Source organism: Salvelinus sp. IW2-2015, linkage group LG32 (assembly GCF_002910315.2).
Source record: "Salvelinus sp. IW2-2015 linkage group LG32, ASM291031v2, whole genome shotgun sequence".
Classification (NCBI taxonomy): domain Eukaryota; kingdom Metazoa; phylum Chordata; class Actinopteri; order Salmoniformes; family Salmonidae; genus Salvelinus; species Salvelinus sp. IW2-2015.
This window is the reverse complement of record NC_036871.1, coordinates 31,601,014-31,612,536: the sequence shown is the minus strand read 5'-3', so window position 1 is coordinate 31,612,536 and position 11,523 is coordinate 31,601,014. Positions and strand designations below refer to the sequence as shown.

At 41.7% G+C, this 11,523-nt stretch overlaps 1 protein-coding gene across 1 annotated transcript; it reads left to right on the top strand.

Moving 5' to 3' along the window:
* The first annotated feature begins 1,066 nt into the window (after positions 1 to 1,066).
* LOC111956681 (peroxisomal biogenesis factor 19) lies at positions 1,067 to 9,544 on the top strand. The gene is made up of 8 exons (XM_023977217.2): positions 1,067 to 1,174; positions 2,182 to 2,279; positions 2,495 to 2,657; positions 3,319 to 3,404; positions 3,567 to 3,740; positions 3,903 to 4,076; positions 4,187 to 4,231; positions 4,412 to 9,544. The coding sequence occupies exons 1-8, from the start codon at positions 1,111 to 1,113 to the stop codon at positions 4,496 to 4,498; spliced, it is 891 nt and encodes a 296-aa protein (XP_023832985.1). The 5' UTR covers positions 1,067 to 1,110; the 3' UTR covers positions 4,499 to 9,544.
* The last annotated feature ends 1,979 nt before the right edge of the window (positions 9,545 to 11,523 follow it).

Sequence of the window (11,523 nt, the reverse complement as noted above, 5' to 3'; positions counted from 1 at the left end):
ATGGAAATTGACAGAATATTTCTACATCTCACACTAGAGTTGCCAACTGTCTATCCCGGTAACTTTGAGAACAAAATATACTGAACAAAAATATAAACTCAACATGCAACAGTTCATAGAAGGAAATCAGTCAATTGAAAAAAAAAAGATTAACTTTTTGTGCATATGAAACATCTCTGGGATCTTTTATTTCAGCTCATGAAACATGGGACCAACACTTTACATGTTGCGTTTATATATTTTTTCAGTAGATATCGGAGTTGTGCCTGTTGTTCACACAGTTGTTCACACAGCCCTCTCATCGGCTAGAATGGTCCCACCTGATCTTGCCTCCCAACGACTGACTTCCATTTTTGAATAAATGTATTCTCATTGCTAGTGCCAAACATCTCTGGGATCTTGTGCCATGTGTAACTGCATACTTTGAGTCTGAAAGTGGACGTTGCAAAAATAATTGAGTGGATCAACGGAGATGGGTGTAACATCAGCGCTTCATTATTGGTTATACTGGCCATAGCCAGCTGCACAGCGGGTCAGCTTAATGTTTACATAGCAGGTTAAGCTAACTAACATAGAGGGTTAGGAGAATTAACACAGCAGGTTAGGAGAATGAGGTTAAGGTTGGGAAAGGGTTAGGCTTAGCTAAAATGTGTAGCAGGTTAGGAGAATTAACACAGCAGGTTAGGAGAATGAGGTTAAGGTTAGGAAAAGGGTTCGGCGTAGCTAAAATGCGTAGCAGGTTAGGATAATTAACGTGGCAGGTTAGGATAATTAACATGGCAGGTTAGGAGAACGAGATTAAGGTTAGGAAAATAGTTCGGTTTAGCAAAAATGCTACAGTTGTCAACATTGAACTCGTTGTGCAGCCCAATCAGCCATGCAAAACGGTCTTGAGTGGCAACAAATCTGCCCTATTAGCTCCATATGTGCAGTTAGTTATCGTTAACCTCATCGATGAAGAAGATTCGTTAGAGCGGCCACTTGAGTATCTGGTCAATATAATAAATAATCTGTGAAGAAATCCATCCCAGAGTGACGCACATTCCGCGTCGATTTGATACGCATACGTCATTTTACTGCGTCTACAGTAAATTTGTTTGGAGAGAGAAAATGGCGTCAGAATCCGCGGAAACGTTAGCCGAACAAGACACAGAACTGGACGAGTTATTGGACAGTAAGATTTGACATTACTCCCGAGTGAAGTGTGATTGTCATTAATCCTGCCAATACATTAATTCATACAAAGAATTGTGTCAAACCTGGCGCAGCGGAGCAACGCGCCTTGTTAGCGAGTTAACGTTAGCTAGTTTAGCCTAGTTGGTGGAATGTGGTTGGTCCTGCCTGGCAAGTCCAAAACCAAAGTCAGGCATTCTCTTACAAAATTTCCTGCTTTTGCTGTTTACATAAAGGTCACCATTAGCATTACAACGCTGCAGCAGATGGCTCAGTGGGGATGTATAGCTATAATATCATTTTCGTCGTCAACTTTGACGCCGATTTGACAAAAATGTAACATAATGTGTTAACAAGCTAAACTGCTCTTGAAATGTATATCATTTTTTTAATGGATGAAGCGCTAGTGAGACAGTTAGTGAGATCTGGATTTACAGACCTATCTGTTATTGTTTCTGTCAACTGGCCTGCCGATTTAAATTCATAATAGTATTGCGTACTAGTAGTCAATGTCACTTGTGTATTGTAACGACCCTGGGTTTAGAGGCGCGGATATCGACTCTGCCGCTTGAGCAAGCTTTTGCTGCACAGTCGATAGCGCGCTGGACTTCGGGATAGAAGGTCGAGGGTTCGAGACCTGCTCCCTGCTGTTTCATTACAGTATTATTAACTATGGCCTACCAGACTACTATTATCTTGATAGCAGGAATTTAATGGAGATGATCATAATCTGTCGTTTTTAATATTTCAAGTAGTTCGGTGAAGTTGTACTCCCAACATCATAGATGGTAATGGTTTCTAAAGTAGAAGTAGTGACCTCATCATACTGATAATCAACTAATGCATGACTGAATTGCACATTGACCCAGACTTTGAAGAGTTAACTTTGACCTCTAACTACCTGCTCAATCCCTTCACCTTGCCTTGACCATGCTTCCACCTGCTCCTGTGAAATGCTGCTATCTGTGCCACTGCATTTCAGCTTTTACTGACTTTCCTCTACTAAAGGTGCACTCGATGACTTTGAAAAGACAAACCCGGCACCCCCAGCCCCAGTTCCTGCTGCTGCCGCGGCTCCCCCGTCAGCCAAGGGCAGTGAGGAGAAAGTGAGTGAATCTTTTCCCTGGTTTCTAGAATGTCCCTTAACTTAACCAATTGCCTGGAGCTTGCATATAAGAAGCTGTAGTTTTTAGTGTTCAGATTGTGGTACAGACGTTATCTTTCAGTGTCTCAAGTCTGCCAACCCTTTCCATTTCTGTCTGTATATGGAGGAAGATCAATTTAACAGTTTGTTTACTTGTTGATGCACATCTCTCTCTAGCCCCCTCTACTGGAAGACAGTCAGTTCTTTGAGGCTCTGTTTGAAGGGGAGATGGCCTCTCAGGCGAAGGAGGAGTGGGAGAAAGCCATGACTGAACTCGCACAGGAAGAACCTGAGCTGCTGCAACACTTTCACAAATTGTCAGAGGCAGCAGGGAAAGTTGGTAAGCATCCACATATTTTCAGTTCTGTTCTTTTGTGCCTGTCAATGTACTACCTCGTACCTCTGCACATTGTTCTCAGTACCGGTACTCTTTGTAAATAGTCTCATTTTAGTGTGTTATTATTTCCTTAATTTTTTTGCTAATTTAGCTCTGCATTGTTGGGAAAGTAAGCGCTTCACGCACAGGAGGCTGGCTTATAATATAATGAGCAAAGTGAATAAAATGTCATCAAACACCTGGTAACCTTTTAGTCATTTAGCAGACGCTCTTATCCAGAGCGACTTACAGGAGCAATTGACGTTAAGTGCCTTGTTCAAGGGCACATCTGCAGATTTTTCACCTAGTCGGCTCGGGGATTTGAACCAGCGACCTTCCAATTACTGGCCCAACACTCTTTACCGCTAGGCTACCTGTCACCCAATGTTTGATGTATTTGATACCATTCCACTCTAGCTATTAACACAAGCCCGTCCTCCCCAATTAAGGTGCCACAACCTCCTGTGATTTCATGGTAAAGTCTACACCTGTTGTATTCGGGACATCTGACAAATAAAATTTGATTTGATAATTGATTTGAGCTGGGGMGGGTTTTCATCTCAGTATTTTTTGCGCTGTGTTTTGCAGGGAAAAAATTCATTCAAACTGTCCTCCTTTTGAACAGGTACTGATGTAGCCTCCCAACAGGAATTCACTTCCTGTCTCAAAGATACCCTCAGTGGATTGGCGAAAAATGCAGACAACTTACAGGTAGTTCAGATTGTATTTTTTTTTTTTGAAGTTATGGAAGGTTTGGTTGTCACCACCCTTGGACAATGTTCTGAAAATATTGAAACTTTGGACCATTGGCAGAATGTCTGTTTCTTTGGCCTTCGATGCATTTCAGAATTTTCTCTTGTTTTTATTCATCAGAGTGCAGGTTTGGCTGGAGAGGATCTAGCAAAGACTCTGGAAGGGCTGGGATTGGATGAGGGTGGACAGGGGGGCGGGGAAGATGGAAACATCTTGCCGATTATGCAGTCCATCATGCAGAATCTACTCTCCAAGGAAGTGCTCTACCCATCTCTCAAAGAGATCACTGAGAAGGTTAGTGTTTTTTCTGTCCATATGTTTGGGTTTTCCCTAAAAATGTATATAGTTAACAAGCCACTAGCAGATGTTGATTCCTATTTTTATAGATCTTTCCCTTGTATGCCCTTTACACAACTTTCTAACTGGATAACTGACTGTTATTCATTCCTCATGCAGTATCCTGAGTGGCTGAACAGCAATCGTCAGTTCCTCCCGCCAGATCAGTTCCAGCGCTACGAACAGCAGCACAAGGTCATGGGAGAGATCTGCAGCCAGTTTGAGAAGGAGGGAGAGCGAAGTGGAAGGGATGGGGAGAATCGCTTTGAGAGCATTCTGGAACTCATGCAGCAGGTGAGACAAAGAGGACTGTTTCTTACCTGCATGAATTGTTGGTTGTCATTCATACTGACTGATGGTTTGCTATGCATGGATATTGATTGAGTTATTGTCTGAATTTTCAGCTACAAGACCTGGGCCAACCACCCAAAGAGCTGGCTGGTGAATCGGTATGTTTCTCCTCTCACTTGCTCTCTCTTTCTCCTTCATCTACCAACTTTTTGTTATTGCAGCTGCATAGTACGTTTCCCTCCTTGGACAGGGTCCATCTGGTAAAATAAACTATCTAAATGTGCTATACAGAATGAATTCAAATCAAATGAAACCCACTCTGTTTCCCCCCCCATCAGCCACCTGGCCTGAACTTTGACCTGGAATCCCTGAATCTCCCAGGCGCCTCTGGGGCTGGAGCAGCAGAGCAGTGCTCAGTCATGTGATGTCAGAGCAGCCAGATCAATGGATGCACAGGCTAGGAGCTGTGTGCGAGGGGGGGGATGATGAGAGAGGACGATCGATCACAAGACAAGGAGGAGAACGAGACTGTTTGCACTGCTCACCTCGCAACAGATGTTTCTGTGTCTAAATAGAAGGCACATTCAAGGGTGGCACAACAAACCAATGTTACCACCCTTCGGTAACTCACTGAGCATCACTTCACTGATTTTAAGTTAATTGCTTTGGTTTTTCATAAGCTCTTCCAAGTCATTCATAGTACAGGTAGTAGCATACCCACACACACAGCTCAACTGACTAGCACTTGACTTATGAGTCTGTTTTTACACTCACCATTGTTTAGCCTCATGGTAGAACTGGTTGAACTGCCCTATTGGTTAAAATGGTGCCTTGCATTATTGTTAGAAACCTTACAGCAAGGATAATAGGATTCTCTGTTGTGAGAGTTGCTGAGTGATGATTGAGTTGTTTCATAGCTGCAGTATCATCATGGGGCTGCGTGCCCAACAAAGGGTGTTGAGTCAGCGTCACAGTTCCACTCATCAATAAAGTAACACCAACACCCAAGGGGTTGATTAGGTTGTTTCTGACCACTAGTTTAGAATGATACATTTAGCCATTTTCATCATTAATACTGTTAATGTAACAGATGTGTGTAGATTAATATTGTTGGTTGCTTAACCAGTGTACATTTGTGAATTATTTAAAGAAAATCGAGGAGTTAAACTTACCTCGTTCTAATTTCATAATCATAAGACAGCTAACTGATTTTTAGAGACCGACTACCTTGGTTAGTTACACAGTATCTTCCCAAAAGCTGCTATGTTGTACCAGAGACTGTAGATGGCTGTGCACTTGATTTGACCTCTAGTTTGCTTGACGTCGGTTCAAACATTGTTACATCCACAAGATGTAAGAACCAGTCCTGTGGCCAATTATGACATATGTTTATAACTGACATTATTCAAGTTTTTAACAGGTTAGCGAGGTTGGTGCTCTGGTTTGCGCATTGTAGCTCGGTGGGGCTAGAGCCAAAGTCGGTCAGTAACCATCGGGATTAAGACGGTCCCCTGAATCCCGGGGCGTCTGTCCAGTAGTGGGACTCTTTTGTGACTGTGGTTATAACCCTCTTAGCTTTTTATGCACTACAAGTTATGGAAAAAAGGTTTCTGACACCGTGACCACAATGTTGGATTTGGGCCATAATGAGAAAATACTGTTTTGCATGATTATATCGAAACCAGTACCACTACTGGTATGTGACCCTGCTGTTTTTCTTGTGATCAAAATCAAAATGATACGAATATATAGCATTTATTTAAGGGACAGACACAAGTAGTAAAACAGTTCAAATAATTTCATAGAATCTTTACAAGTGTTGAAGTGATGTGCAGTAATGACTTTTCCCAGTGGCCTTTGCTGTGGGCACAGTGATTAGTAGAGTTAAAATTACTGTGAATTACCCCTCGTGTTTGACAGTGGTCTGCTGTTCCTTTGGAGTGAGTGGAGTGGAGTGACATTCTTGATATTTCATATGCCAACATATGCATTGACTGAATCTTGGGGAGTACCGCTGTAGTTAGTAATGATTTTCATTAGTCAAATTGGGTGCTACTTCATTAGGATACAGTATGTACTCTTTCATACCCTACATCCAGACATATTCTGGTTGTGTAATTTATTGGCAGCTGGCATCTAGAGCAGTCATTTTATCACCTCAAACATTGGGATTTACTTCACTTGTGGTAAACATACAGTACCAGCCAAAAGTTTGATAACAACTTTGCACACTTGGCATTCTCTCAACCAGCTTCACGTGGAATGCTTTTCCAACAGTCTTATGCTGAGTACTTGTTGGCTACTTTTCCTTCAATCTGTAGTCTAATTCATCCCAAACCATCTCTATTGGGTTGAGGTCAGGTGATTGTGGAGGCCAGGTCATCTGATGCAGCACTCATCACTCTCCTTCTTAGTCAAATAGCCCTTACACAGCCTGGAGGTGTGTTGGGTCACTGTCCTGTTGAAAAACATGATAGTCCCACTAAGCGCAAACCAGATGTGATGGCGTATCGCTGGATAATGCTGTTGTAGCCATGCTGGTTAAGTGTGCCTTGAATTCTAAATAAATCACTGACAGCGTCACCAGCAAAGCACCATAACACCTCCTCCTCCATGCTTCACGGTGGGAACCACACATGCGGAGATCATCTGTTCAACTACTCTGCGTCTCACAAAGACATGGTGGTTGGATCCAAAAAATCTCATATTTGGAATCCAGACCAAAGGACAAATTTCCACTGGTCTAATGTCAATTGCTCGTGTTTCTTGGCCAAAGCCAGTTCTCTTCTAATTGGTGTCCTTTAGTAGTGGGTTCTTTGCAGCAATATCGACCATGAAGGCCTGATTCACGCAGTCTCCTCTGAACAGTTGATGTTGAGATGTCTGTTGTTTGAACTCTGAAGAATTTATGTCATTTCTGAGGCTGGTAACTAATGAACTTATCCTCTGCAGCAGAAGTAACTCTTGGTCTTCCTTTCCTGTGGCGGTCCTCATGAGAGCCAGTTTCATCATAGTGCTTGATTTTTTTTGCAACTGCACTTGAATAAACTTTTTCAAAGTTCTTGAAATTTTCCTGAATGACCGACCATATCTTAGAGTAATGATGGACTGTTGTTTCTTTGCAATTTTTTTTCTTCTATGAGGTTTAACGGCGGTTGGCATACAATTTGTTGCATTACTGCCACCTACTAGACTGGAGTACCTTATACTTTACTTGAACAAGAAAAATTTACTAAACAAATACCCTACCATCTAACACTATACTCACTAATTTCAAAATTATATCAAATAAAATTAACACCCCCCCTACTCCACTAATTAAATGTATTTATTCCTACCTTATGCCATCACCCTGAAAGGATGGGACATCTTCACTTAACACATCCTGTAACTCTAAGTCTCGTACACCCAAATACCTCTCTGCAGATGCCACCACAACCTCAATTTTCTGAGACTTCCGATCCATCCCTGCAGTACAATTAATAACCATTGCTATAAATGCTAAAAATCCAATCTTACTGAAACTTATTTTACTTTTTGGCCTATCCCTCTGTACTGGTATATCTCTACTACTCTCACCACTCCTCCCCCTTAACCTATGTTCCTCTACTTTCTTCACTGCCTCAGCATATGACAACTTCTGCACTACTCTAACCCTGGAAACCTCAACCTGCCTCTCTTGCAGGTTTCTGATCCCCAGCTCCATGGGCACCCCTACAATTAACACATTCCACTACTTTCCCCAATACTACACATTCCTTTGTCTCATGCCCTTCTGCAGATTTCAAACACCTTGGACCCTCCCTCCAACACACTGCTGCCACATGCCCATAAGCTTGACACCTGTAACATCTTCATATATTCAGCACATACGCTTGTACAGGATAACTTATATATCCTAACTTCACATTGTCAGGCAAAGACTTATCTTCAAAACTCAAAAGAACAATGACTCTTCTGTTTCCCCACTCTCGCCACCCTGTCTGCATCGCATCAAACAACGAGTATCACATACACCAGGAATCTTTGCACTCAGCTGGTCAACGTTTATATCTACTGCTACCCCAGTTATCACTCCATTCATTGGTGCCCTTTTCTTGAGAACGAAACAATTAACTTTTCTTGCCCCCATTCATTTTCCCTCGAGCGCATTCTTCCTCTGCCCAACAGAAACACAAACAATTATCACTAGACCACTTCTAGTTACCCTCACTGATTCCACATGTCCCAACTCTTTTTTTTACCCACCGTGAATCCACAAATGGATCGGCCAAAAGGCAAGAGTCCACTTTTTCCATAAACTTCACTCCTACTGTCACGGACTCTTGTTCATCCTGATCCTCGGTGCATACCTCGGTCTCCGATAACTTTACCGCACCTACCACCTCCGATACTTCACCCTCATTCACTTCCATTTTTCCTCCTGTCTTCAGCTCCCTCTGCTTACACTTTCTACCATTCCTCTTTGACAACCCATCTTCCTTTTCCCACCATTTTTATCTGACTCAAGCTCACCCTCTTCTTCTCTCACCCTCTTAGACATGTTCTCCCTCTCTTTTCCCCTCCATTCCTTCTCCGTTTTCCAAGTACACATCTCCTTATGATAATACTGCCGCTCCACCCCTGACACTCATCTTGTACTTGCTTTCTCTAGGGACTCCATTTTCCCCTTCCGGAGTTCTGCTCATGTCCCCAATAACGTGCCTACAACAGCGCAGCTGCTTTTTGCGTATTCTTGCCATAATATGGATTTAGTCTTTTACCATCTAGGGCTACTGATTGGCCTCAAATGCATTAAAAAGAMAAGAAATTCTAAAAATGAACTTAACAAGGCACACCTGTTAATTGAAATGCATTCCAGGTGACTACCTCATGAAGCTGATCGAGAGAATGCCAAGAGTGTGCAAAGCTGTCATCAAGGCAAAGGGAGGCTACTTTGAAGAATATCAAATATATTTTGATTTGTTTAACACTTATTTGGTTACTACATGATTCCATATGTGTTATTTCATAGTTTTGATGTCTTCAAATAGTAAAGATAAAGAAAATCTTTGAATGAGTAGGTGTGTCCAAACTTTTGACTGGTACTGCATATCAGGCTGATAGACTCGTGAAACAGCAGATAAGAGGAGTGTGATAGAAATAGCGGAGAACGTATAGGCTTACCATTGACATATGTCAGTAATGGCTGTGGAGAGGAGATGAAGGTAGCCTATGTATTGTCAGAGTTACTGCCGCATGTTACAGCAAAAGGAAAATTATCAGTCCATGTAACTGTCGGAGCTGATAGCCTCTGCTCTCAGGACTGGTGTCGATCAACCAATTAATTCTACTCGATTAGCTACATGTCTCTTTCCACTGTCATTAAATTATCAGCCTGAATATATTGTATAAATCAACTATGTGGAATATGTAGGCCTATTAAGAAATAAATTAACAATGTTTATGAAATAAACAAACTCAGTGCTGTCTTCCTTTTGTTTTATGTTCTGTTCAGATCTCAATAAATACCATTGCTGGTTGAGAAATTGGGAACCGGTAGTTGTTGAGGTTTTGTATTCGTATTGAACCTTTATTTAACTAGGCAAGTCCGTTAAGAACATATTCTTATTTACAATGATTGCCTACTAGAAGGCAAAAGGCCTCTTGCGGGGATGAAGGCTGGGATTAAAATAAATATAAAGGACAAAACACATCACGACACTACTCAATCACTTTTTATAGCTACTGTTTACAGGCCTCCTGGGCCGTATACAGCGTTCCTCAATGAGTTCCCTGAATTCCTATTGGACCTTGTAGTCATGGCAGATAATATTCACATTTTTGGTGACTTTAATATTCACATGGAAAAGTCCTCAGACCCACTCCAAAAGGCTTTCGGAGCCATCATCGACTCAGTGGGTTTTGTCCAACATGCTTCTGGACCTACTCACTGCCACAGTCATACTCTGGACCTAGTTGTGTCCCGTAGAATAAATATTGTGGATCTTAATGTTTTCCTCATAATCCTGGACTATCGGACCACAATTTAATTACATTTGCAATCGCAACAAATAATCTGCTCAGACCCCAACCAAGGGTCATCAAAAGCCGTGCTATAAATTCTCGGACAACGCAAAGATTCCTAGATGCCCTTCCAGACTCCCTCTGCCTACCCAAGGATGTCAGAGGACAAAAATCAGTTAACCACCTAACTGAGGAACTTAATTTAACCTTGCGTAATACCCTAGATGCAGTCGCACCCCTAAAAACAAAAAACATTTGTCATAAGAAACAGAGCCCTAAAGCAAGCTTCCAGAAAATTGGAACGGAAATGGCACTACACCAAACTGGAAATCTTCCGATTAGCTTGGAAAGACAGTACCGTGCAGTATCGAAGAGCCCTCACTGCTGCTCAATCATCCTATTTTTCCAACTTAATTGAGGAGAATAAGACCAATCCTAAATGTATTTTGATACTGTCGCAAAGCTAACTAAAAAGCAGCATTCCCCAAGAGAGGATGGCTTTGCATGTCAGCAGTGATAAATTCATGAACTTCTTTGATGAAAAGATCATGATCATTAGAAAGCAAATTACGGACTCCTCTTTAAATCTGCGTATTTCTCCAAAGCTCAGTTGTCCTGAGTCTGCACAACACTGTCAGGACCTAGTATCAAGGGAGAAACTAAAGTTTTTTAATACTATATCTCTTGACACATTGATGAAAATAGTCTTGGACTCTAAACCTTCTAGCTGCATACTGGACCCTATTCCAACTAAACTACTGAAAGAGCTGCTTCCTGTGCTTGGGCCTCCTATGTTGAACATAATAAACGGCTCTCTATCCACCGGATGTGTACCAAACTCACTAAAAGTGGCAGTAATAAAGCCTCTCTTGAAAAAGCCAAACCTTGACCCAGAAAATATTTTAAAAACTATCGGCCTATATCAAATCTCCCATTCCTCTCAAAAATGTTCGGAAAAATATTTGCGCAGCAACTCACTACCTTCCTGAAGACAAAATATGTATACGAAATGCTTCAGTCTGGTTTTAGACCCCATCATAGTACTGAGACTTTACTCATGAAGGTGGTAAATTACCTTTTAATGGTGTCAGACCAAGGCTCTGCATCTGTCCTCATGCTCCTAGACCTTAGTGTTGCTTTTGATACCATCGATCACCACATTCTTTTGGAGAGATTGAAAACCCAAATTGGTCTACACGGACAAGTTCTGCCCTGGTTTAGGTCTTATCTGTCGGAAAGATATCAGTTTGTCTCTGTGGATGGTTTGTCCTCTGACAAATCAACTGTAAGTTTCGGTGTTCCTCAAGGTTCCGTTTTAGGACCACTATTGTTTTCACTATACTGTATATATTTTACCTCTTGGTGATGTCATTCGGAAACAGAATGTTAACTTTCACTGCTATGCGTACGATACACAGCTGTACATTTAGATGAAACATGGTGA

Coding starts and splice junctions, on each gene's coding strand:
- LOC111956681 (XM_023977217.2), top strand. CDS start 1,111: ATGGCGTCAGAATCCGCGGAAACGTTAGCCGAACAAGACACAGAACTG. Junction 3,405..3,566: donor AAAATGCAGACAACTTACAG/GTAGTTCAGATT, acceptor TTTATTCATCAG/AGTGCAGGTTTGGCTGGAGA. Junction 4,232..4,411: donor AAGAGCTGGCTGGTGAATCG/GTATGTTTCTCC, acceptor CCCCCCCATCAG/CCACCTGGCCTGAACTTTGA.